The sequence below is a fragment of the Pteropus medius genome, unplaced genomic scaffold (assembly GCF_902729225.1).
Source record: "Pteropus medius unplaced genomic scaffold, Ma_sr-lr_union100, whole genome shotgun sequence".
NCBI lineage: Eukaryota > Metazoa > Chordata > Mammalia > Chiroptera > Pteropodidae > Pteropus > Pteropus medius.
The window spans coordinates 6,498,548-6,524,962 of record NW_024348533.1 but is presented as its reverse complement, the minus strand read 5'-3'; the positions used below and the strand labels follow the sequence as shown (position 1 = coordinate 6,524,962).

The window sequence follows — 26,415 nt, the reverse complement described above, 5'->3', positions numbered from 1 at the left end:
GATTGGCTCGCAAGGTTACAGGGGTCAAATCCCAGGACTGGACATCTGCAGGCTGAAGACACAGAGAGTGGGTGGGTGATGCATCCCAGTCTGGGGATTGGAGGACCAGGAGCTCTGTAGTTGGAGGGCAGGTGAGATGGATATCCTGGCTGAGGCAGAGAGCGAATTCCCTCTTCCTCCGCCTTTTTGTTGGGTACAGGCCCTTGATAGATTGGATAAGGCCCACCTGCTTTGGTGAGAGCCATCTCCCTCCCTCAGCCCACCAATTCAAATGTTAACCTCGTTTAGGACACCCTTCCCAGACATCCAGAGATAATGCTCTACCCACCTGGCCCTCTCTTAGCCCAACCAAGTTGACACATAAAACTAACCACCTCAGCAGTGCTGAGTGGGGCCTGAGAATCTGTATTCCTAAGTGGCTCCCTTAATTCAGTGCTGCTGGCCCAGGGAGACCCTTCTGGGTGTAATGAGGTGGGGACAGCTAGACTTCTGGCACCGAGGCTCTAGCATTGGGAGATTCTGCTGGTGAGTGTCTGCCCATGCATATGGTGTCTGTGAGAATTGGGGTGCAAGTGCTGGTGGGTTTGAGGAGTCTGCAGTTGAGAGGGACAGAGTGGGGTCTGGGAGGAGCCCATGGCCACCCTCATGCCTGAGCCTGGCTCTGTGACACCCAGAGATGCGGGCCATACTCTGCCTGTGGAGAGCAGTCATATTCTGTGGCCTTGTCACTTCCCAGGTGGTTGGACACTGGGGCAGTTGTGAATAAACTGCAGGGAGCATCCCACCAGCTTTATGTGACATGCTGTCACTGTTGTAATTTCTCCGTGTGCAGTGGCTGGCTTGTGGACCATGGAGCCCTTCTTGCTGCTTCTTGCTGAGCTGTAACTGCCAGCTTTCCTAGTGGCTGTGCCTGCAACCTTCTCTCCCCACAGAGGAGTCTCTGTTGCTGCTCAATGCAGAAGGTGGCTAGGGTTCAGGCGGGGGGTCAGCACAGGGCAGCACTCGTTTATGTCCCTTAATTACCTTGTCGGGGGAAGATAATTTCAGCTCTCCCTTGTGACCCACCTCCATCCTCTGCCCTCTGCCCCAAGCCTGCCCTCTTCTGAGGCCCTGGAGGTAGGGAGAGGGGCCTCTTTCATCTCCTTTCAGGCCAGATGTCTACCTGTTGGTACCTTGGGAAGTTCGAGGAAACTTCCCTTGAATCCTGTAAAAGAATCAACTGACTGGACCCTCAGCTGGGTTCTGTCTGGCCACCTACAGGGCCTATGTCTGAGCTCAGACCTTCTGGGAGCCCAGCTTGCTGCCCCATGAGGGGACAGGGCTGAGAGTATGGAGCTGCTCCATTCTGGGGTCTGCTCAGGTTGGAGCTCTCCTGGAGTGCCGGGGGCTAGGGTTGCAGCCAGGCTGGTGAGAACTAGCAGGGAGCAGCTCCAGATGTGTTGGTGGGCAGTGTGGATGAGCTACCGTTGCTGGGGGTGTGCGAGAGGAGGCTAAATGAACTTTTGACACAGGAGCATTGGCATCCAGCAAAGGGTCTGGACCTGGAGTTTCTTGGTGACATGTACTGGCCAGAGGTCTCACATGAGGGGCAGCCAGATGGTGGCAGTGCTAGGGTTTATACCACAGGCTTTGCAGTGGGTAGAACTGTGTCCCTCAAAAGTCACATTTGCCTGGAACCTCAAATGTGGCCTTATGTGGAAATGGGGTATTTGCAGCTGTAATCAAGGTAAGGACAGAGATGTGATGACCCTGGATTAAGTAGGTCCTGAACCCAATGACCTGTCTTTATAGAGAAAGGAAGGGGAGATTTGAGACACACAGGGAGATGACAGAGGCAGATGGGGGTGATGTGGCCACAAGCCCAGGGATGCATAGGGTACCAAGAGTTGGAAGAGGGAAGAAGAACCCTTCCCTGGAGCCTCTAGAGGGAGCGTGGCCCTGTGACACTACTGGCCTCCAGACCTGGGAGAGAGCACACTCTTTTTTTAAGCCACAACATTTGTGATCATTTGTTAAGGGTACCCTGGGGCCTCATGCAGGCTTCTTTACTCACTTGGCTGGTGCCTGGGCTGAAAGGATGGGGGCTCCCCTGGATACCCGCTCTCTCCTCTCTGTTCTTGTCTGGTTGTCTGCACACAGCAGCCTCAGGGTGGCTGACTTCTTGTATGTGGGCCCCTGGGCATGTGTCCCTGGCTCTGACCACCACCCTTTGTAGCCAGTCCCCTCCTGGGTGCCTTACCCTGCAGCTCCAGCAGGACCAGGGACAGGATTAGTGGCAGCTGGTACTGGTACTGAAGAACACCCCTCACCCCACTTCCCTCACTTGTCACCCCCAAAACCTCGTGTCTGGAGGAAGCCAGGTATGGAGAATGTCAGCCCTGCAGTGATGGTTATTGCAAAACTGCCCTATGGAAAGATGGCAGCTGTGGGGAAGAACTCACGTGCCTACCTGCTGCCCCTCCTCCAGGGGACCCAACCAGCTGTGGACTGTCCCCAGAAGCAGGAGTAACCCAAGGGCGTCTTGCTTGCCATCCCATTGCACCAGGCCAGGGTGCCTGGACAACACTCAGAGTGGGGTCCAGGTCATGGGATGAGGGTGGGGTGTCAGGCACCCTTGTGTTCCTGGTGCCTACTCAGTAAGTGGTCCTGTCAAAAGCCCCATGTGGCTCCCTTCTCCCCAGTGAAGCTGAGAGCCTTTCCCCACCGTGCCCACAGCCCTATGCTGCCTGGTGCCCCTCATTCTAGTTCATAGGTGCACAGCCCCCAGCTCCTCAGCTCTGCCCAGGGCCACACTGGGGCCTTTGCCTGGCTGCCCTCTAAGTGAGCGCCCTCCCTCCCTCAGCAGGCCTGTGCTCCCTCTACCCCCATCTAAAACAGCCCTCCCTGATCTTTCTGCCCCTTCCTTGCCCGCCATCCTCCGTTTCACAGGGCACTCCATGCAGTCCTTTGTTTCATTGTGTTTGCCTGTCCCCCGCCACCTAGCAGCGCCTTTACAGTGGACATACCTCAGATGCTCACTCTGCCAGTGCAGATGATGGGAGGGAGAGGAGAACAAGTCTCCGGGGACAGCCAGCAAGCCCAATCAGGGCTGTGTCTTAGCCTGCAGAGAGCAGGCTGGCTGTCGCCCTCTGAGGCACAGCCACCCGTCAGACCGAGATCTGGGTGGAAGCGGTCAGGTGGGGGCGCTCCTGCCCAGGCCACCGCCGCCCTGGCTGGGAACCCTCACACTTTAATTAAAACCCGCCTCCCGCCTGACCCCACTCTGCCATCACATTCTCCACTTAATTGGGGCCCTTCAGAGCCACCGAGGTTAATTAAAAAGCCCAGTGAAGGCATTGCAGTGTCCCGGCATCTGCCGCCAGCCCCGCCTGTGCACGCACCCTGCCTCAAGCCCCAGAGGGACACCTCTCACCTGTCACCCCACCTGGGCAGCGGTCTTCTCTGTGCCGTGTGCTGTAGGCTACCTCCTGCTCTGGTCTCTCCAAGGATTCATATCATGCAGAGCTCACTGTTCCCACCAGGGGAGGGCCAAGCAGCAATGTCCCAACTCCAGCCCCACCCTCCAACTGACAGCCCAGCTGGGCACCCAAACTTGGGGAGCCCCTTTCTTGGGGGGGTGGGTCTCATGCCTCTGTCCCTCCCTCTCAGAGGCTGCCACCTCCATCACCCCAGTTAGGACTGGGGGAGGGGTGTGGGACACCTGGCAACCCAGATGCATTCCAGAAGGTGGGTGTCTTATGATGGGGGGAGAGGTATGCAGCTCACCAGGTAAGAAGCCAGGGGCATCTGTCTTCCAGTAGAACCTTCAAAGGTTTCATGTTCGGGGCCTGGCCAAAGAGAGGGAGACATAGGCTAGCCAGAGGGGCTGAGTCAGTGACAAAAGGGGCCTCATTCTGCAGCCAAGGAGATGAATGGAAGTTGCTGAGCGCAGGTCCCAAGCCCGAGCAGGTGGACAGCTTATTGAAGAGGTCAGGCAGCCCACACTTGGGTCACTCTGTCCTGGAGAGAAATTCCTCCTTAACTGGATGCGGGGGAAAAGCTAAAAAGAACACACCTCTGCAGTGGGACAGATGGGAGCTGGAGACTACCGTGTGCTGGGGGCTTGTTGGGTGGGGTGTGGACCACTGCTGCCCACTCAGCGTCCCAGGTTGACACAACCCTCTCTGGCTGAGGGAGCGTATCAGAGTGGATGGTGCCCTGTCCCCCATCATATGTTGGCCCAGCTGGGATGCAGGTACTGGACCCATGCTGGCTCAGCTCACTGTTGAGGATCAGCCCAGGTAAGGGGCTAGACCTGGGGTCAGGAACACAACCCTGCTCTCTGCCCATGGCAGGACAGTCCGTGAGACAGGGAGAGGCAGAGAGCGGTTCTGAGCCACCTGAGTGTGTCTCAGCCTGAGGCTTCCTACCTGCGCTGTGTGTGATCCCAGCTGTAGTGTGCTTCCTCATATTGTCCCCACCTGTAGTGTCCTCTCTCACCTGCAGACTCCCCAGCTGTGGTTTCCTCACCTGCAGTGTCCCTACCAATGGTGTCCCTACCTGCAGTGTCCTCTCTTATCGCCTGCAGAACCTCACTCATATTATCCTCAGGTGCAATGTTCTCATCTGCATTGTTCCAATCGGCAATGCCCCCACCTGCAGCATCCCCCGCCTATATGGTCCCCACTTGCAACATCCCTACATGAATCGTCACCACCTGCAGTGTTCCCGCCTGTATCATCCCCACCTGCAGCGCCCCCACCTATGCCCCACCATACCAGTTATCCTCACAGCTGTCTGGGAACTGGGCTGTGTCATGTTGCTCAAAGGGGAGGTTGAGGCTGTCCCTGGGCAGGTTGAGCTGTTGGTGGGAGGAGGCCACACTGCCCACCTGGTCTGAGCAGGCAGGTGTTGGGCCTCAGCTCCACTGGCTTCCCCACATTGGCTGAGGGCTGAGGTGTCTGTCCTCCTCTTATGAGGTGCTGGAACTGTATGTCCTCCACCCCTTCCCCCCCAGGAGTAGCTGTCACACAAGCTCAGGCAGGGTTGTGGGTTACCAGGCAGTGCCTGGGCAGCTCCCCAATAACCCAACAGGCACTTAGCATTCTGCAGATGAGAGACTTGGAGCTGAGGGGCTCAGGTGTGGGTCAGGGCCCAGGAGCTACTGCTGTACCTCCAGGGGTGTCCAGGAGCTTGGGCGAGGTCACCCACCCCCACACCGTGGAGAATGTCCTTATAGACCATCCCTTTGGATGCAGGCAAGGGGCAGGCTGAGCCTCCTGGCCTCAGTTTCCCTGTTTGTAACATGACTGGCTGCTGCGCTGTCATCCTGAGACCCAGATATCCTTCCTCACAGACACTTCCTGGGATGCTGATCTAGAAGCTGGGGCATGGCTCCTGGGTGGGCACATGCACAGGAACCACTTGACATTGCTGTAGGGCCAGCCCTTGCTGAGATTACACCTTGTAGAGTTGACGCCTTGCAGGGTTGGCCCCTTGCAGGTGCCCTAACTACTCTCAAATCTTCTCCCAAAGAGCTGATGAGAGAATATTCCTCTGAAGGGTTCTTGGGGCACTAGTTTGGCTCATTTGGCCCGACTTGCCCATGGGCTGGGCTAAGGAGGGTGGATCTGTCAGGGGCAGGCCTGGAGGTGGGGAGAGAGCTGGGTAGGGCCCCTTTGGAGGCTCAGCCTGCAGCCCTGCAGAAGGCCAGGTAAGGACTTGGCACCAGAAGCCCCCCACACCTCACCCCTACCTCATTTACACACACGCAGCTCCTCTGCAGCCATGGTGTCCTGCACAGACCTCTGAGGTGTGGCTAGCACTGACCTTCCAGGGCCCTCAGGGAATGGTGATATAGGAGCCACTGAGGGTTATGGCGGTGTGGTAAGAGAGAAGGTGCAGCTGGTGGGATGGAGAGAGGGTGAAGGAAGGCAAGAATGAGCTGTAGATGGGACTGGAAGGAAGGTGTGAAGTGAGGTCACCAAGTGCCCTTCAGCAATCCATTCCTGGAGAGGGTCAGTTTCTCCATCAATGCATAGAGACCTCCTTCTTCAGAATAGTACCAACATGCAAGGGGCACAGGCTGAAGCACTCCAACTCTATCCTGTGAACACTATGGGGAGGTTCTTGAGCACATGAAGGTTCTTGAGCACAGGAAGGGCTGGTTCAGGGCTGTGCGACCGATATTCTCAGTTCCTGAGATTCTGGCCCAGACCTGGACATTGAAAGCACATTCAGGAAGAAGCATGAGCGATCCTCAGGGCTCCTTCCAAACAGCCTCACCTGGGCTCCCGGTCTTGCCTCACTGCGTGCTGCAGCCTGGCAGGGTGGGTCGTACCAGGTAAGGTGAAAAGGATGAACCCAGTGGACTGTAGGCAACAGAGGTAGCTGAGGAGCCACCGAAAGTTCCACACGGCCTGTCTGCCTCTCCATGAGCCTATTGTCAGGCAAGGGGCAAAAGTTCCTCTGTCCCCACCGCGTGGTCAGCCTGTGCCGGGAATTCCACCATTTGCCCTCTTGCATTAGGGACTGGGCCACCCTGTATTCCTGTCTTTAGTTCTTCAGATGGCTGCTGGGGTGGGTTGGGATGGGGTGTGTGCCTGGGTCCTGACATCTGCCATCTGGACTTGGAGGAGGTGACAGGGGCTGTGGTTGGATGCAGAACACCCCTGGGGAAGGGTCAGAGGAGGGTGCTAGGGAGCCTTCCTTGTTCCTTTTGGAGGAGCCTCTCTGCCACGGAAGCTTCACCTCTTCCTAGAAGCCCTCTGGATTAACAACAGTGCCACCTCCAACTGCACTAGTGCCCTTCCAGCAGGATTCTGGGCAATGCCAGTCCAGTGAACCAGCTGGCCCCTCGCCTCAGACTGGGCAGCAGGGAGCAGGCCAGCCTCCTTTTTCAGAGTGGGGAATCACCCTCCTCCCCGAGCTGGGCCTCCACGGGCAGGAGGGTGTGCTGTCCCTGCTGGCCCAATGCCTCCCTCCCAGCCAGCCGTGTTTGGGTGGACTAGTCCTGGTCCTCACACCATAAACACCAATTTGCAGGGCCCAGAGAACCAAATGACTGTTTACTGTGTGCTCCAAGGACTTAAATAAAGACAGAGAGAGAGAGAGAGAGAGAGAGAGAGAGAGAAAGAGAGAGAGAGAGAGAGAGAGAGAGAGAGAGAGAGAGAGAGAGAGAGAGTGAGCAAGGAGCCAGCCTGGAGCTAAATATCAATTAGCGCCTCTGACTAGCTCCTGTCCCAGCTGCCAGGCTGGGTGGTGGCTCCCAGGCTGAGGCCCTCCCCCAGGCTTCCCTGGTGTCCTGGGCATGCTGCCTGGTCCTGGCATCAGCAGGGATGAACTCTCAGAAGTATAGGAGGCCTAAGGGGCCCAGACAGAAGTTGGAGCTATAGAAACTACACCCGATGCTCACCTCCTCTTAGAACCCTTCCCAAGTGACCCAGTAGGTGGTAAAGGGGCCATTGCTCAACTCTCCAAGATCAAGGTCACCTGGTAGGGTGAGGGGTGGGCCAGTGGGAGTGTCTCTGTTAGCTGCTCCCCTATCCCCCACTTGATGGTGGGACAGGGAGGGAGGAAACAGGGATGGCCTTACCTTCATTATCTCACACTCGGAAGAGTGGCCTCATCCAGCAGACTTCAGTTTATCTGTGGGTGCCTATAAACAGGAAGGCTGGCAGTACCCCCACCTAGTGGGACAGGAGAGATGTCATCCTGTTCCCCTGAGCATTAGATGTCACCCTGGGAGGTCATGCACCATCTAGACTGAGGCTGGGCTCCAAGCAGTGCCCAGCTATGCAGGGCTGGTAGGCAGTGTGGGTAGGTCAGGTGTCCAGTTCCCGCTCAAACTGGGAGGCCAAGGGGCTCGGCTGCTGACCGCCAGGCTGAGACCTCAGAATGCCCTAACTTTGGGCATCCCAACCAAAGGGTTTCATGAAAGGAGATGGGGTTCCAACAGGGAAATGGACAGCAGATAGGAGGGTTGGAGGTGTGGGGAAGCCTAGGCCAGGGAGACTGCTATAGGCGGCCAAGAGAGTGTAGCCATCCCAGGCCATTAGGCCAGACTCCAGGATCGGCTATGTCCTCCAGACCAGGCCCAGGTTCAGGCTGTGTCCCCCAAAACCCAGGGCATGGCCATGTCCCCAAGACTAGACGTGTCACCATTTGGGGCAGGGACAGGGGATAGGATTTTTAGTCCTCTGTCTGCTGCCCTGTATTCCCAGCCTTGGGGCAGTAGGGCATTGGTGTGTCCTTAAAGGGAGGAAACTGAGGCTCCAGGACTCAGAAAGTGGGGGCCAGAGGAGGGACTGAACACACCCCTGCGGAACTTCAAAGCTGCTGCTGTGGGAGTGTGAGATTTACAGGGGCAGGGCCAAGGGGGCCCTGGGTTGGGGGAGGCCTTTAATATGGTTATTCCTCTCCTGTCTCAACTACCTGTGAACAGGCCCACCAGGCCCATTTCCTCCCTCCCAGGGCGGGCGGGAGGAGCTGTAAACTCCCTGGAGAGGCAGCTTCTGAGGCGGCCAGGCTGCCTTGCTCTGCCCTCCCTCTGAGTGGGGAACAAGGGGCCAGATGGGGGCTGGGCCAGGGTTCATGGGGACATGGATATCTCGACAGGTGAGGGGGGAGCCAGCCAGCCTCCAGAGGGGGCTCCAGATGGAACAACCCACATCAACAAAAGAGAGAAGCAAAGAGGCCTTGGAGAGATCCCCCTCAACCCAATTCCTCTTGTACTGGTGGGAAACTGAGGTCCAGAGAGGGGTGGGGCTTGCTCTTGGCCAGCAGAGAGTTGAGGGTTTCACCTTCTCACTCACCCAGGCTCTTACCAGCCCCCTCGGGGCCTGTACTGTGGCCTGATGTGCATGGGTACCCCATCCTGGACATCTTCTGGTGGAGTTCTGCCTCTCTACACCCTGGAACCATGGCGGTAGGGATGGAGGCACGCCCTCTAGGTCAGCCCGCTGCCTCACCTTATAGAGAGCTGAGAGCATCTCCACAGTAGTTCTGCTCCCTAGCCTGTAGGGGCAGGGAGAGCCTCAGGTCCCAGCATTCAGAGGTCAGAGTGGGATCCTGAGACATTCTGTGTGTCCTCAGGCCAGTGCCATCCTTTCTCTGTGCCCTAGCCAGACAGAGCCTGGGTGCTTGGGGTTTGTAGTCCTGTGACTCACAGGTGTGGGGGCCTGGACAGGCAGAACTCACTTCTGCATGGACCCCCGGGTGTGGAACTGGCTTATCTTCCCTCACAGGCCAGCCCCACCCCTGCCCAACCTGGCTCTCTGGCCCTTTCATCTGAGGAGCCCCCGGCCCTTGGTTCCCAGCAGGTGCTAATTAGGGTGGCTCCTGCTCAGCTCCTGACTCAGGTACTGCACATCTGTGCTATCTGCACTGTAGACTGGACACGCCTGTGTGGGTAGCTCAATAAAGCACCTGTCGCCCTCACCTCCAGGGCCTGACATCTGTGTAGAGTGTCTGTTGGGCTCTGTTGTCCAGCATGGCCTGGTGGGCTGCAGGAGTCCAGCTGATGACTCAACCCCCATGGGATTGCCATAGGAGATTGCCACTTGTGCTCCAGCCTCGGCTGCTGCCCTGTGCACTCAATCACCAGTTCTTTCTGTACAGAGCATCTGCCCGCAGCCCATCTGGCCCCAGCTGACCCCTTGGAGTCCTGGCTGAGAATCTCTGATGGTCAGCTATGGCAGTGGGTGATCCAGCCTGGAGTGGGCCTGGTGGGGGAGCAGCTGCCCTGAGGTTGAGAGCTTGGGGCAGGACGTGGCGGGTATCAGCCTGTGAGGGCCTGGCTGCTGATGCAGAATTTTGAGTGTGAGGGGAGGGATACTGGGAGCCTTGAGCCCTGGGTCTGTCCTCTGTCCCTTTGCTCCACTGGGTCCCATCCAGCTCTCTCTTCAGTGGCTCGGAACCTCTAGCGAGGACTCTGTGGCCAGTAAGGAATGGAGGGGCAGGCTGGGGGTCTCCCCAGGTCCTGTCTTGATGAACAGGACCATGACCTCCCACCACCAGGCTTTCTCTTGTCTCCTTCACTCATATGGAAGTCCACTCCACTCACCAGGCAGCTCCCCACACCCTCCCCGACCTTTCTCCCAGCACAGGTTTTGGTCCAGAGTGGATCCCCCTGCCCACCCTACATTTGCACACCTCTGTCCAGGACTCTCCTGCTCCTTCCAGCAAATGGCCCAGGCAAAGTGGCCATGCTGGGCCTGAGATTTGAAAAGGTAGGAGCTAGGCCTCCTGCTCTCTGTTTCCTTTTCATGTCCCTCACCCTCCACCTGTCCGAGCATGCCCACCCCCACCTCTTCCTCAGCTCTCTCTTTCACTCTGAGGCTGGCTATCAGAGCAGGGCTCAGAGGTGGTGGCAGGAACTATGAAAGGGCAGAGAGAGGTGCAGGTACCTTGTGCCGGGCTTGGCGAAGCAAAAGTGTGGCCTGGGGAAGGGTCCCTTACCTTGGCTCCTGTAGCCTCTGCTTCCAGAGGCCACACCCAGCACTGTCCCATGTAGACCCAATGAGGGTGGACATGGGTGACTTCTAGGCCTCTGCCGGGCAAGCCTTTGGTTGAGGGGTTGTTTCTTGTCTCCCAGACAGGCTGGGTTCCCACAATGGGGACCCACACATGGGCCATGCCTCCAAATACAGAGGGGTGGCCCTATAGGCAGCACTGAAATGTCAGCTGAGTGAAGCACATCATGGATGTTTGGGGAAGTGGCTTGCGGCTGACTTAATGGATGTTCCCCTGCACCACTGACTTTTGCAGGGACCCTGCCCACTGGGGCTGCACTGGGTCCTGCTCACTGCATTGCATGGCCCCTGCAGCAGGCAGGCCTCCTTCTCCTTCTCTGTACCCCTCCCAGAGCCTTCTGCCAGGTCTAGACCTCAGCACCACTGGCTGTGTCCTCCTTTCCTTGGTGTGATCGTTCCTCTTCCTTCACCTGTAATGCCATTCTTTAGAGACCATGAAGAAGTCCCCAAGGTGCATGCCAAACACCTCCTCCCATGGCCAATGGGTGTTCCTGTCCCAGAGGCCACTGCCAATCCAACCCCTGTGCCTTGCCAACCTACCACCAGAAATCCAGCACGATTCACAGCATTTGGTTGTTTCTGTTTTTTTTTTTTTGTCTTTTACTTCCCCATTGTTTAAAACTCACAAGCTATGACTAAAATAATTTCTTTCATAGAAAGAAAAGGAAAAAAAAAAACAACACATCTGTCTAGCTCCAGTGTATGGTGGATATAGCAGCATCGGAAATAAAATTAAAACCAAAAATGTAAAATTCAAGGCACAGGAAGGTCAAGTCCTGGCAGCATGCTGGTCATCCCTGCCTTGCCTGTTTCCTCCCCCTGCCTGGAGGGTGGGCCCTTGGGGATTGCAGGCTGGGGGATGTTTCACAGTGGCAGAGGCTGAGTGAGGAGAGGCCTGGCGTCAGCAGTGGCTGAGGGGTCCAGCAGCCTCTTTTTCCTGGGCTGGATGGATGAGTCAGAAGGTGAGAGGGCCAAGCAGCCAGCCAGCTGCTCCAGGTGGCCAGTGTGGCAGTCTGGCACACCATAGCTGTGGCATGATGACCCAGGGGTCAGTCTTAACCATAAGGGCTAAGAGGGGAGATCACTCCTCTGAGGGCTGTGGGTCCTTTGTCTTCAACATGGGCATGGCTCCTTCCACCAAAACCTCCCAAACCATTCCACCCCACCCAAATGGGCCTCCAAGACAGAATGATGGAGCTGTGGCGAAGTGGGTCAGTGGCCATGGGCAGACTTGGGATCTGGGCTGTGGACAAGGGAGGTGGGAGAGGTGCGGAGGCCAAGAGGGAGGATAGGACGGGAGGCTACGCTCCTCTCTTGTGGATGGGATGGGGTGCAGGTGGGAGACCTGAGGGAAGGAGGTGGAAGGACCCCACAGTGGGATGTTCCATCAGCCACAAAGCAGAGGGCACTGCCGTGCAGGCTGACCAGGTCGAGAGTGAGCCTGGGCAGGGCCTGGGCGACAGCAGGAACACTCACTGGGAAGAGTGCCTGGCTGTCTGATGCCCTGCACCTAGCAGCCAGGGCAGAGCCAGATCTCAGGGCCCAGCCTCCTGCTCGGGTCCTGAAGCCAGGCCCCACCTTCCCCCAGGCCCAGCTGGTTCCTAGGGCTCTGAAGGGCGTGGGTCCTCGGTAGGGCTCCTGGTCAGGAGCGGTGGCAGATGACAGGCTGAGGAAGGAGTGCTACAGGCCTCCAGGAGCCTGAAACTTTCCAGAGCGCCAGACTTGGAGGGCTGTCCCCAGACTTCAGAGGAGGAGGTGGAAGGATAGGATGCCATCCCACATGTTCTCGGCGGCTGTTCTGCCAGGTGAACTGCTCTGCACAGGGAGGTGGAGTGGACGGAACCTTATAGGTGGGCTGGGTTGGAGGGGCGGGCGGGCTGAGTCTCTAGCCTGGGAGCCCCGTCCCCAGAGAGGGTCCCGCCCCCACCCTTGAGCCTCACCCCTGGAGCCTCACCGCCCCTCCCCACCCCAATCCAGGGAGGAGCCCCGCCTCCCGCGCCAGGCGCGCACCACTACTTGCAGGTGTGCACATCGTAGACGCGCGCGCACTCCTGGCAGCTCACGTAGCAGCACCAGTGAAAGACGCAGTGGCACTTCTCCCGGCGCCGCTCCGCGCGCGCGTTGTGGCCGCGGCCACAGCACAGCAAATCGCAGCCGTCAATGCCCGGCGAGCTCACGTTGCAGGTGCGGTCGCGCGTGCCGAATGAGCCGGTCTCGGGGTTGGGCTCGCAGAAGTTGGGCGAGGCCTCGTAGTAGACCAGGTCGCGCTCCGTGGGCACCTTGAAGTAGGTGTAGCGCGGCCGCAGCGTCTCCACCCAGCCGCGGGACTCGCGGTGCTTCTCCACCACCATTTCCGAGGCGCTGTCGTACTTGTCCTTGAGGAGGTCGCCGATGGCGCGGAAGTCGGGCTGCGACCACCAGCAAGTCTTCACCTCGCAGCTGCCCGACAGCCCGTGGCACTTGCACTTGAGGTGCATGTGGCTGGCGATGGCCTGCAGGATCGCGGGCAGAGAGCGTCAGGCCCGTCCTAAGCCCGGTGCGTCTGTTGGAGGCCATTTCCCTGGACTGTGCTCCTGGCCTGCAGTCCCCACTCCCACTCCCACCTGGCAAACCCAGCCCACTTGCCTGCTCCATAAAGCATCTAGGACTTACAGGTGGAGCAGGTGCCTTCTCCCTGGGTCCCACAGCGCCATCCCCTTCCAGTGTCACTCCCTTCAGTGTGCCTCCCCTAGCCAACCTGAGATCCCTGGGGGCGGGCCTGGGAGCCTCCCTGCTCTTTTAAACGCTGGGTCTAATTCTTCAGCATGTATGACAGAGTGAAGGACTGTAACCTGTGATGATGTAAGTGCAGGCATGTGGAAGAAGGGCACTAATTCAGACCTGGAGAACCCAAGACAGAGGCCCAGAGGAGGTATATGTGGGCTGCTGGCAAGGCTGGGGGCTACCTGAGCATAGGTAATGGGGGTGCCTTGCACTGGGCACCTTCAGGCCCCAGGAAACTGGGTTCTTGAACCGTAGGGGAGTGCAAAGAGGAGGAGAGAAGCCGTGTAGGAGACAAAGCTGTGAGGGCCTTGGAGACCTGAGGGCTGACAGCAGGTGAGGCTTGGCCAATGAGTGTGTATTTCTCTCTGTGGGCAGCAGGGACCGCAGGTTCTCTTTCCTCCTCTCTGGGAAAAGGTGGAGGTGGGGTGATGTAATCAGACCTAAAACTGCACTGTCCACCATGGTGGGCACTGACACCAGAAATCCCTGGCCGGTCCAAACTGAGAGATACCATGAGTGCAGACCACACACTGGGTCACAATAAGTCTCCAGACTTCATGTAAGAAGAATATCTTATGCATGATTGTCATATCGATTGCATTATTGAAATGACAATATGTTGGATATAGTGGGTTAAATAAAATTTAGTATTAAAGTGAATGTCAGCTGTTTTCTTTTCAAATATGGCTCCCATTATACTCCTATTGGATAGTATTGGACTAAGACTTCATTCAGGTGAGCTCCGCATCCAGACTCTGCCCCTACCCTGTCCTCCTCTTCCTGCTGTTTCTTCAACTCTTCTTTCTCATACTGGCCCTTTCCTCAGGCATTTGAGTTGCACCCCACACCCAGTTCATTTCTGACTAACCTTCATTCTCTTCTCTTTTGTAGCCAAGCTTTGCCAAAGAGGAGCCCCCACTTCCCATCTCTGCTTCCTCAGTCTCTTGTTTTAGTCTTACTTTATCAAACATATATTAGCACCTACTCTAAAGACCCCAATGTTTCCTAAGACCTGTTAAAAACCAGAGTTCTGCACCCACTCTCACTAGTGCTTTCCTGACCTCCCGAGGTAGTGCTATGTGCCTCTCATGAACCTCTAATCGACGCTTGTGTGCTGCTTCTTGGTTTCTCAATGTTTGGCATTGTCTATGGACCTCTCAGCACTCCACGCCAATGCACACTTTCCCTACCCTCTTCCTACCCTAGGAACTAGAGCATACTTCCAGTTGGATCAGTATTTAGGGCTGATGGTATCGGCACTGGTCAATGTCATACTCAGTGGAGCCATGTGATATGTTACAATTACTCTTTCTTTCCTACAAGATGTTTTATTGTGGGATTTTAAATACTCATGTCATGGATTCTGTCTTAAGCTCTCCCTTAATTGTCTAAATATCCTCTTCTAGATGTTCAAACACACCAAGTATCCTATTGATATCAACTTGGGGACATCTTTTTGAGAGGCCTTCCAGTAAATTTTATGAAATGTAAATGTCTGGAAACAAATCTTTTCTACTTGAAGAGTTGAAAAGATGATTTAGCTGGGTATAAAATTCCTGAAAGCATCACTCCATTTCATTCTGGCATTTATATACTCGGAATCTCTGATGTCATTCCACTCTTGACACCTTGCATGAACCTGACCTTCTCCTGGGATGCCTGGAGGGCATGTCTGTGCCATCGCCTTGATGTGGGTCTCCCTTTCTTGTGCCAGGCACTCTCTGGGCCTGTGTAGTCTGAAACTTGTGATCGCCAGTCCTGGAAGCTTCCTGCCTTTTTTCTATGCCAACTTTCTCTTCTTTGTGTCTCTTTTGGACAGTGCCTCCATATTTTCTATTCTTTCCTATTTTTCGCCTCCTTGTCTTTTTTCCTCTACTTTGTAGAAGGGTGTTTCAACTATCTTCCAATGTTTCTGCTGAGAGTTTTGTTTCGGCTGTCCTATTTCCTAACTGCTAAGAGCTCTTTTTTTCCCCCTCCGAATGTTATTCTAAATTAACATCCTGTTCCAGTTTTATGGATTTAGTATGTTCTCTTATCTCTCTGGGGCTAGTAATAGTTTTTTGAAATTTTTATCACTCTTTCCATTGTCTCTTTCTCATAAGTGTGGATCTTGTTTCTTTGTTTTGCTCTTTACCTTTATGGTTGCTGGAGACTTCCTTGGGTATCTGGCAGTTCTTGGCTGTCTGCTCATATTGAAAAGTGGGACACTAAAATTCTTGTTGGAAGCTCCTGTGCCTGGGTGGAACTCGTCAACTTGGGCTCTTGTTCCAGAATGACCTGGCCACATTATTTCATTGGAGAACCCCCAAGTCAGTATCTTTAAGTCTCTTCTCCTGGCTTCGTCTCATTTCCAGGGGAGAACCTTCCGTTCTCCTCTCCGGAAGGTGATTGAGTTTCACTGTAGTATTAGGAGATTAGGAAGAGAAATGTGTACCTAGACTATTTTCACTCGGGGAGCTTCACCCTCAGCTGTGTATGGGGCCCCGCAGTCCAGACACCCCATTTTACTCTTTTTAGAGAACAAGCCTGCAGACTTCTGAGAAAGGAGGGGTGTTGACTGAGGGCAAGGAGTAGGATAGAAGAGCTGGTGCATTAAATAGTGCTTTTAAAATAGACTTTCAACCAATCATCCTGTTTTCAGCTGCATATTTACTTCTGCTTCTCAAGATACCTGATACTAGTAATTCCTGGGTTGGTTCTCAGATTTCTCCTCTACTGGTTTAAGTCTACTGGTTTAAACTTTCTTGGGTCTACTAAGACACTGGGTATTTTTCTATATGCTTTTCAGCTTTCAAAATTGTGTTGCCATTGTCACCTCTTCGGTTTTCCATGTTCCTGAGAGTCTATTTATTTATGTTAAAATTTATTCATTGTCATTTCAGCAGGTGTCTAGGAGGGTGCAGAGGGAAACGCTTGTGGTTGCTTTGTTGTCTTTAATTGGAAGTCTTCATTTGTTCTTCACTTCTACAATTTCTATGTGATTCTTTGTCAAATTTATTATATTATTTTTATAGTTTCCAGTTCCCTGCTGAAATGTTTAAACTTGCATTTTAGCTGTGTGAACTTAAGTGAGCATATTTTTTTCTGATAAGCTGTGTCTAATCATTCCAGTATTTGGAGTCTTGTTTCTGTTTTCATTGATTACCACTCATTTACTGCATCATCAGCTCTTGTGACAAGTTATCTTTGCTTATGTGTTGGATATTGTGTTTGAAAAATTATTTGTAGAAACAATTTTCAGCCTGGCTTAAGGTTATCATCCTCCAAAGAGAATTTGTGTGCTTTTTCCAGAGCGTGAGATTACTGGCATTTGAGATCATCTTAATCCATTCTCTGGTCTTGATTTTTCTAGCCTGCACATATGCACAAGAGCTGGTCTACTTCTGGTTTTCCTTTGCTCCTTAGGGTCCCAGCCTAAACTGAGGAAAGATTACCCTTGGTGGGCCCCTTAGCTCCGTGAGGCTGCCAGAAGTGTAGCTCAGTGTGTGCACTTTCTTCCACGTCAGCAAATGACCCCGAGACAAAAGCTACCCCGGGTACCAGGCTCAGAGTCCTGTCTTCTCCTGGACCTAAGGCTGCTAATTCCTCACTTTATGGTTAGTTATTTGAAACTTAAAAATAATTTTATGGAAGTGTAATATACATATGAAAATGTATATATGTCGTAAGCCAAAACATGACAAATTTCACAATCACCAGCTCCTCAGAAACTCCCATCATGCTCTCTTCCACTTGTTGTCCTCCCCTCCTCAGGGCACCAATTCTGATTGCATTTCCTTGATGACTAATGATATTGTGCACCTTTCTCTATATTTATTGGCCATTTCTATATGTTCTTTTGTGAAAAGACTTCCCATTCTTTAGCCAACTTTTCTATTGGGTTATCTGTCTTTCTCTTATTGATTTGTGGAGTTCTTTTGATATTATAGCTTTCATATTTTTTTTTGAGATCTGTCATCTTCTGTGTGGGCTGCCTTTTCAGTTTCATAGTGGTCTTTTTATGAATAGACATTCTTAATTTTAATACAGTCCACATAATTATATTTTTCTTCAGCCTGTTTAAGAAATCTTAGTCTACCTCAAGGTCACAAAGATGCTCTCCTATGTTTTCTTCTAAACTTTTTTGGTTTTACCTTTCTCATTTGGGTTTCTTTGTAATTGATTTTATATATGGTGTGACGTAAGGGTCAAGGTTATTTTTTTCCATATTGTTATTCAATTGACTGAGCACTATTTATTGAAAAGTCCATTTCCACCTCTGCACTGCACTCTCTTCCCTGTGATAAACTGGATCACTATATACAGGTGAGCATCCTATACTTTCAACAAGGTGCTTTTTATATTCCATCTTGCATTTGTATTTGTCTTCAGCAGGAAGATGAGTCTGAGTCACCTAGTCCCCATTTAGAAGTTGAATGTCCCTGTTCAATCCCCTGCAATCCCCTGGTTCCACTGGCCAAAGCCAGTGCCATCTTTGTGTTGCTTAATCTACTGGACACCCCTTGGTCCCTACACTAGTCACTTCTCATCAGCAGCCAGTCCTTCATCAGTCCCCCACTGACCTTCTGACCCAGTCCTTTTTAGCAGGGCTCACAAAGCCTTTCACATCTTGGTCCTTGGCAACCTCTCCGCTCCCCAAATTCTCTTTCTTCCTCTGTTTTCCATACTCTACCCAGACTAACTGATGTGTAGGCTCACTTCTGGGTAGCTCAGAATCTTCCCAGGCCTCCACCACCTAGTCAACTGCCATCACTCTGCATGTCCTCACTCACTATCCTTGCCAGCAGAAAGTCTTTTTTGAGAAGACTCTAGCCTGGGTCTGTGCCTTGCGCTGTGCAGGGTCACCGTGTTTGTGCATTTCCTCATCACAGAACTTCCCATGCTGCACGGTAGCCGCCTGGCAGTCTCTCCTCCTGTACTTGCAGGAGCTCCTGCAAGGCAGGCCTTTATCCTGTCTCCCCTTCCCGGTGACCCCAACTCCAGAAGTGGACCTGGCACTCTGTGGGAATATCCTAGACATTGTCGAAGCAACTGGACAGTGTTGTGTTTCAGACAGCCCTGGGTAGGTGAGCAGACCCCCAGCTTGGCTACCACAGACAGCCGGCCATCCTGCCCCCATCAGGCCACATCACTTAAGGGACCAGAGCACCCAACTGTTCAGGAAACTTCTATTTCCTCTCCAAGGGGTGTGGTCAGAGTGCCTCCCAACACCCCAGGATGCGAAGGGCTGTAGTCAAAGCACCCCTAGGACAGGCAGGGCCATGGTTGGAGGGACATTGGGTACATTCCCCAGGACACACGGGGCCGCGGACGTACCTGGCGCCCCGCCTCGTTGTTATGGCGGTTCATTGCAGAGCGGGCGTCAGGCCTGTTCTCCCGTGCATCCGCGAACTCCCGAGACACCATCCCGCCGAACTCGATGTCCTCGCTGCAGCCGCCCCACTTCCAGCCGTCTCCGGGTGAGCTCTGGTGGCGGCTGCTGCAGCCGCAGATGGTGGTGGAGCCCTCCGCGCAGGAGCGCGTCACCGCGAAGGCCACGCCAGCGGCAGCGATGGCGTGCACAAAGGCAGATTCCCGCGTGGCTGTGGAGAGAGGCACCCGGTGGGCAGGGCCCCCTGGCGCGGCGGGGTGGGGTGGCAGGGCTGGGGGAAGAGGGATGCGTCTCCCCGGAGGATCCAAGGAGGAGGGAGAGCTTCCTCAAAGAAGGAGCCCAAGAAGCGAGGCTGGACTTTACTCGTTGTTGGGAAGCGCAGGGACCGCTGTAATCAGATCACAGCGAGTGCTGGCGAGAACCTTGCACACTGCTGGCTGGAGGGAAACTCGCGCAGCTTCTAAAAAACAGTTACCGCATGACCCTGCCATTACCTCCCAGGTATTTCCCCCGCAGGAAGCCTGCGTCCACGCAAAAATCAGGAAGCAAATATCAGGGCCGCTTTAACAGCCCCAAACCTGCAGCTCTCGAATGTCCATCAATAGGAGAATGGATAAACACTGGCATAACGCATAAGTTCTGGGGATGTAATGTATGGGAGAGTGAACAATATTGTATATATGAAAGCAGCTGAGAGAGTAGATCTTAAGTGTCATCACCACACACACACACACACATACAAATAGTAACTATGCGTGGTGATGGATGTTAACTATACTTATTGTGGTGATCATTTCACAATATATACACATATTAAATTATCATATTGCACACTTGAAACTAATAAAATGTATATGTCAGTTATATCCTTATAAAAACTGTGGCATTTCCATAAACTGGGATTCTATTTAGAATTAATTGGAAAAAATATGACACTTCTCAAAATAATCATGCTGACTGACAAAAGTCATCTCAATGGCCAGGGTGCAGTCCCCTTGCCCAGACTTCGCAGTCAGAGCTTCCAGAAGCCTGACCCCCATCTACAGTGTCGCTCCTGGCCCACGTGCTGCTACCTGAACACATTTTTCCCTTTGTCCACCCTGGACCACTGGCCCCAGTACACACCTCACTCTGTGCTGGCTTCACATGCCCAGGCCTAGGGATGCTGAAGCCTGCCAGGAGGTGGCCTCTGGGCCCCTGTTAATCCACTAGCTAGTACTAGGACTGCCTGGGCCCCTACATGCAACCTCCTGCTTCTACACATGGAGAAACCGAGTCAGAGGAAGTAGCATCGGTTTTGCAGAAGGGCAGTGGAGGAGGGCTGCAGCTAGGAAAGAAGAAGCATGTGAGGCAACAGGAACACACAAAGGTATGTGTGGGCATCCAGGGAGGTCCACCTGGACTGTGCTGGGTCAGGGGAGGCCTAGCCTGACGTTGGTAGACAGAAGCCTGGGACGGTTGGTCCAGGAGGATAGGCAGGAAGCAGATGGAGGTAAAACAGGGGGCAGGGGGATTCTGCTAGGCTGGCAGGACCAGAAGGAAGCACCAGGCATGTGAGGGCCATCTGGCCTTGCAGATCCAGACCCCAAGCCGAGCTTTGGCTGCTGGGATGAATGCATCACCTCTTGGGTGTGTGCAAACATTTAGATAGCTCTGGGTGCAGAACAGGGTCTGGGGCTGCCCTGGGTCCTGTGTGAATTGATCAAATGGTCCCTACTCAGCTCAGCTTTCCACACGGGTGTATGGGGTGCCTGCTGTTTGCCAAGCTATGCTGGAGAAACAAAAGGATAGCCTCATGGACCTTACCTGCTACTAACAAGAATTTAAAAATGAGCCCAGCAGGCCTGGGCTGAACCCTGGCTTAGTTCTGGTGTCTGGTGTGCCCTTAGGTGTCTCTGCTACCCTCATGTGGGTCCTGCACTCCACCTTTCCTGGTTATGCCCCTGTCTCTTCTTAGGTCTTGGGTTGGCAGGAGGGAGGAGGGAGCAGGGGACAAGTGGGAACAGGACTGACCAGGGCGCTGGGGGAGTGCCCTGTTGTGTTCCCCTGGAGCTCTTCTAGGTGCCCCACCCCCCTAGGCAGGCCTGAACCCTGCTGGGCTCCCTATGGCCATGGGAGAGTATTGGTGGTGTGTGTGTGGGGGGTGCTGCTGCCTCCTCGCCCCACTTCAATGCCCAGCGGCCTTTTGTCCTGGGAGGGGGACAGGCAGATGGGCTCCACCCTGGGAAGTGAGCAGAGGTTTCAGGCTGCTCCCAGGTTTGTACCTGAGATGTATGCCTCAAGGCCCATGTATGCACACACTCACACTCACCCACCCAGCTTTGTTCATATCCACACACACCTGTCACTGAAAAATGTACATTTTCTCTGATACCCAGAACACACAGACAGAATATTTGGAGGAAGTGCCCTCTGCACAGGCCTCCCGCTGGCCATCTGGCCCCATCTGGCAGCAAGCACACCTGCTTTAGGAGATGCTTTCTGTGGATTTACCAGCACTTCCTGACAGCCCTGTGCAGGCCCTGGCCACTGCGTGTCCTGCCTGAGCTCTGATCAGAGCAGGCCTGCACTCTCTCTGCTTTCTGGAAACTCTGGGCCGCACCCAGCCACAAATCCAGAAGGCCACCCACCGCCAGCTTGGGACTACCCCAGACTGCAGGCTGCTCTGTCCTCCCTCGGGGCAGGCCCATCCTGCCCACCCAGCCCTTCCTGGTGAGTCCAGCCTTAACCATCTCCCACAGGGACTAGAAGGGGCTCTGGGTTGGGACCTGCACCCCAGCCTCCAGCTTCTTCCCTCATCCATATGTGTGTATCACACAGAGACATGCAAGCACACACAGACACACAAACACACATGCACACGTACATGCACACACACACAGGCCACTGGCGCAGTGCTTTGTCCAATGCCCAGCTGGCCTTGCCTTGTCCCTTCTTGAGTTCTTGACGCTATGTCCTTTCTTGACTGGCACACAGGCCAACTCCTCCCTGAGTGCTGTCTTCCCGGTCCTGTTGGCCAGCCACACTCAGCTACTGTCCTTCCCTCAGGTTCTTTCCAGCTGTTCCTCTGTTCATGCAGCATCTGCTGTGCCCCCACCTCACCCCCCATCTTCAGGGCACAAGACAGGGTCCTGCAGCCATGCAGTCCAGGCGTGGTCCACTCCTTGCCCCGGCAGCCCTCCAGCTCCCAGGCACCAAGGGAGCTCCCTCCTTTACCTACTTGGTCTGAAAGCCCCAAGAGGTGGGGACTATGTCCTGCTAACTGTTTGTTTCCAACCCAGAGCACCAAGTGGTCCCATAGATGATTGCTGGGGAGCAAGGACCTGGTCTGAGTAGAGAACAGGGGCCCTGGGCTGGGGCAGGATGTTCGGGAGGGGCTGAGCCCACTAGGGCAGGCCCACTTCATGGAGCCCAACTCTCTGCCCCTCCCTGCTCAGCTTACTCTTGAATGGATCCAGGGCAGTCCCCCTCACCGCCCCCTTTCTCCAATACCAGCCAGGCAGTTGCCTCCCCAAGACTCATGAAGCCTCCGCCCTGTTTTTCTTACATAATACAACCCATCAGGTCAGCCTGTGTGCCTTCTGCTGCCCCAAGGCACCTCAGTGAATAAATGCCAGTGTGCACTGAACACAGATCCTTTCCCATCCTGTCCCTCCACTCTGCTGAGCTCCCGCCCTAATTTTGTGTTCTCAAGGACTTGGGCTGCCTCCTCCCCATTCCTCAGGCCCTGGGTCTCAACTCCTCACTTTCTTGCCTCTCCAGGGCCAGGTCTGGTGCCTCCTCTCCCACCATGTAGCCTGGATTAGGGACTGTCATTGGGGTGCCCTGCAGGCTCCTCAGGGGCCAGCTTTCTTGGCCACCCCACCCAGGACAGCTCAGGGCACATGTCCCAGCACTCAGGGACCTTCTGCACATAGCACCCCCCCACCCCCCACTGCACTCTTCCATTCTCAGCTTCCTAGGGCCCCTGGGGCCCTTCTCAAGGATGTCTAAGGGCTGGATACCCTCCCCCAGTCCTGGCAGAGCCTGCCTTCCAGTCCAGGGGTCCCAGGGTGGGTTCCTGCAGAGGGAGCCTGGTTCTGCCTCTGTCTCTGCCTCTCTGCCAGCCCCTTCCCACAACCTGCTCCTCTGGAGATAAGGGAAGGGGGCTTGGTCCCTCCCTCAACAAGGGCTTGGAAATTTGGGCAAACAGCCCAAGGCTACCAGACACACTTGAGGAGAAGGGTATGTGGGATGGGGGTGTTGTGGAGCTCCCCCTTGAACTCATTCCTGTCCAGCTCTGTCATCAGCTAGTTGTGCAAACCCCCCACATGCCCTCTCCCCACCGTGGGCCTTAATTTCCCCTTCTGCCAGATGAAAACGGGCGTCTTCAGGTAAAGTCCCCACTGGCCGAGGACATCCTGGGGCACCCTTCAATTTGTTTGTGGAGAAAAGAAGCCTTTGCTTCACGTTTCAGAAAAAACGTGGTTCAGTTTGTTCTGGCAAAGAAAGTTCATTTTAAAAGTGAAGGCATGGGCCTGAGCGGTTCCCGGAGATACTGATCCAGCACTAGAAAAACTGGCTGGCCCCCCTGACCAGGGAGACTGAGGTGGCCCTCAGCAGCAATGCAACAGACAGAAAGACTCCACACACTTCCCTTCCCAAGAGGTGCTCCGAGGACACCTCTTTGCCAAGTTTTCTCACCAAAGATGCGTAACATTCATGCAGTGTAGGGAAACACCAGACAAACCCAGAGACCTGAGCAGGCTTCTCCCAGCCTCCAGGGCACAAAGGACAAGAGCCCGGATAACTTAGTTTTGACGGATGCAGCTGGATTTGTGCAATGTCAGTCCTGGGAGAGGCCTGGGTGGGGGACTGTACTCATTCCTGCAATGTCTTTAAGTCCACAATTATTTTCAGGAGAAATTGAAATGCACCAAGGCCATGCAGAAGGAAGACTGCCCAGAAGGCCAGGTGGTTTTAACCCAGGGGCCAGGGGCAGGTTTCTGGAGTTCATAACCCTCCCGCAACTGTGAGCAGGAATGACAGCATGTGTCTGAAAACTCATGAGTTTGTCTGGGTAGGGAATCCATTACCTTGATCAGATTTTCACAGGGGTTTCAAATAGGAAGTTTGCAACCCACTGCCTAGAGTGGCCTCAGTTTACGGAGGAGGAGACAGGGATCCTCTGAGGTTGTAGGTGGAGAGGGTCTGGAGCCCAGCAGCCAACCTTCACAGCCAAGTTCTTATCCACAGACCCTGGCTTTTGTTTACACAACAGAGTGACTCCAGAGGGGTAGGGGAGCCATCCTGCATGGGAAGGCACCTCCCTCACCAGCAAAATAAGTTCCTCCTAATGGCTGTCGAGAGAGGAAGAGGGAGCGTGTGCTTGGGGACAAATGCTGCCAGTTTGCCCTGTCTCTGGGGTGGACCCTGGGTAAACTTCTTCAGCTACCTCAGGCCTGCTCTGTTCAGGCCCAGGACTCTTATTCCCACACTGAGATCAGGGTGAGAAAAGAAGAAGAGAGGAAATCGCATGACAAAGTCATTCTTTAAGACAAGCATCTTCCACCAGGAAAACCATCTTCCCAGAAAATTGATATTGTCTCATTAGCAATTATTCATTGAGTTCATGCAAAGTATCAATGACCTATCCTTCCTTCCACCTATCTCCCATCCATCCGTCCATCCATCCATCCATCCATCCATCCATCCATCCACCACCTATCCAATCACTCATCCATCCACCATTCAGGATCTGAGTCTATAATGAGCTATACACTAAACTCAGGACTAGGAATTGAGCAGAGGAACCCTTCCATATCTCTAGCAGGAGGCTCTGCTGTTGCAAGTCAGGTTCTTTGCTTTAGACTGTGTTGAGTCATCTGCCTTCGAGAACTTACAGTTCATTAAAGAGAGAGTAGGGAGAATGAGGACACCCAGTAGGCTTGGAAACATGAGCTTTGGGGCAGGCATGGGAGGGATGAGTGCATAGCGGATGGATGGTAGATGGATAGATGGTTAGTGGACAGTGCCTAGAGTGTAGATGGGTGCATGGATGGGGGAATAGGTGGATGGTGGATGGATAGATGGATAAAGGGTGGATGGATGGTAGATGATGGATAGATGGTAGATGGTGGATAGTGGTTGGTTGGTAGATGGACAATGGATGGATAGTAGATGATGGATGGGTGGTGGATGGATAGATAGATTACAGATGAATGGTGGTTGGATGGGGAGAGTCTAGTGCAGGCGAAAGAGTCCTGTGTGGCAAGAGCTGGGCATCTGATGGAAGGCAGGAGGAGCTGCCAGGTGGGGCCAATCATAGCTGAGGCCAGTGAAGCCCTTGGTGTGGGTAGGCGAGTGTCACTGTGAGATGGGCTTTGGTGGTTACTTCACCTCCCAGAACTTAGAACTAAAGGGGTCTTAACAATTCCATTTCCTGGTTTGGATTCAGGGATTGTGAAGTCCTAGAGATCATTTGGGAACTGAAAGAGGACTGCCAAGAGTTGTTACTTTTTTGTGAGATGGCAAAACATATAAAAAATAGCTATCATGATTTCAGAAAAAGATTTTTTAACATCAAAACGAGGCTACATTTCTAAAGTCCTATACGTTGAATAAAGTTTCAAAAAATCATTCCAAGGGCCTTGTCTTTCACATTTCACCATGAAGCTGGTCAGTTGGCAACTATTTATTGAGTACCAACTGTATTCTAAGTGGATAAAAAGGCCACAACCTCTGTCCCCAAGCCAACTTTCTTCAGCCAGACCAATAGCAAAGCAGACTGGAGGCTGCCCCCCCGTCCCCCGCTCCCTCGCTGCCAGGGCCATGAATCTTTTATCACTCTTGAGAGAACAGGCCTGGGCAGAAAGAGGGGCGCTCTGCTCAGCCCCAGCAACATGCAGGAGGCTCAGAGCCTGTCAGCTACAGGCCCCAGGCAGCACAGCAAGGAGTGCAGAGACCAGGCAGAAGGTCCCTGGAGAGGCTCCTGCACCCCCAGCAAGGGGTCTGAGACCCCACTTGCCCTGCTGGACCCATACCCACTGCCATGGTGGGGTGGAGGACACCCACCTGTCCTCTCCTGAGAGGGGAAGGCTGTGGGGCACCAATACTGGATGAGAAGGAGGGGACAGCTTGGGGCTCCTGGGAGGAACCCATTGGCCCAAGGAGACACTGGAGTAGCCTTTCTGAAGAACAAGGGTGAACCCCAGGCAGTGGAGTTTCCTGGAGGGGACTGTGATTTAAATGTGACCTCTGAACAGCAAGATAGAGCTCCTGGGAAGTTCTGTCTGTGGGGTCCACTAGGTGGGCCCCTTGGGAAGCTCTTCAGGGATGCAGTCACCCAGGTGGTGCATCACTGTGGGCCCCCTGGTGGGCCTGGGACATCTATCCCTGTAAGGGTCCCAGGCGATTTCCCTGCATCCTTGGCCTGAGCCCCCAGGCTCCATTACAGCCTTAGATTTGTAAGTCCCCTCCTCTAGATGGTGGCCAGACCCAGCAGGTGTGTAGGAGGGGAGGATCCCACTGTGGGGGATCTCTGACACATTCCCCCTTCCCTATGCGAAGTCAGTCCCTCCATCACTGGCCTCTGGAACTGAGGGGCCTGGTTGTTGTCGCCTGGTGACCAGGTGGGGACTCAGCCAAGGGCAGGGTAGGATGTGACCTCCCTGGGAGGTGCAGGACTAGCCTGTCAGAGTCTCCTCCTGGCTGACCTCCTCCCTCATCTGGGGGCAGCCCCTGGGCTCTACCTCTCCTCTGGACAGTGTTAACCTTCAGGCCTCTCTGGGT

The 26,415-nt window shown here is 54.2% G+C and overlaps 1 protein-coding gene across 1 annotated transcript in view; it reads right to left on the bottom strand.

Annotated features, from left to right (window-relative positions):
• Positions 1-12,210: 12,210 nt before the first annotated feature.
• The window catches only part of WNT3A (Wnt family member 3A), a 37,504-nt gene continuing 23,299 nt past the window's right edge, over positions 12,211-26,415 (bottom strand). Inside the window, exons 3-5 of the mRNA XM_039880301.1 lie at positions 18,591-18,856; positions 12,522-13,003; positions 12,211-12,366 (exon numbers count right to left, since the gene is read on the bottom strand). Of these exons, the coding sequence (XP_039736235.1) occupies positions 12,524-13,003; positions 18,591-18,856 (746 nt within the window). The 3' untranslated portion in view covers positions 12,211-12,366; positions 12,522-12,523. The remainder of the gene's footprint in view (positions 12,367-12,521; positions 13,004-18,590; positions 18,857-26,415) is intronic.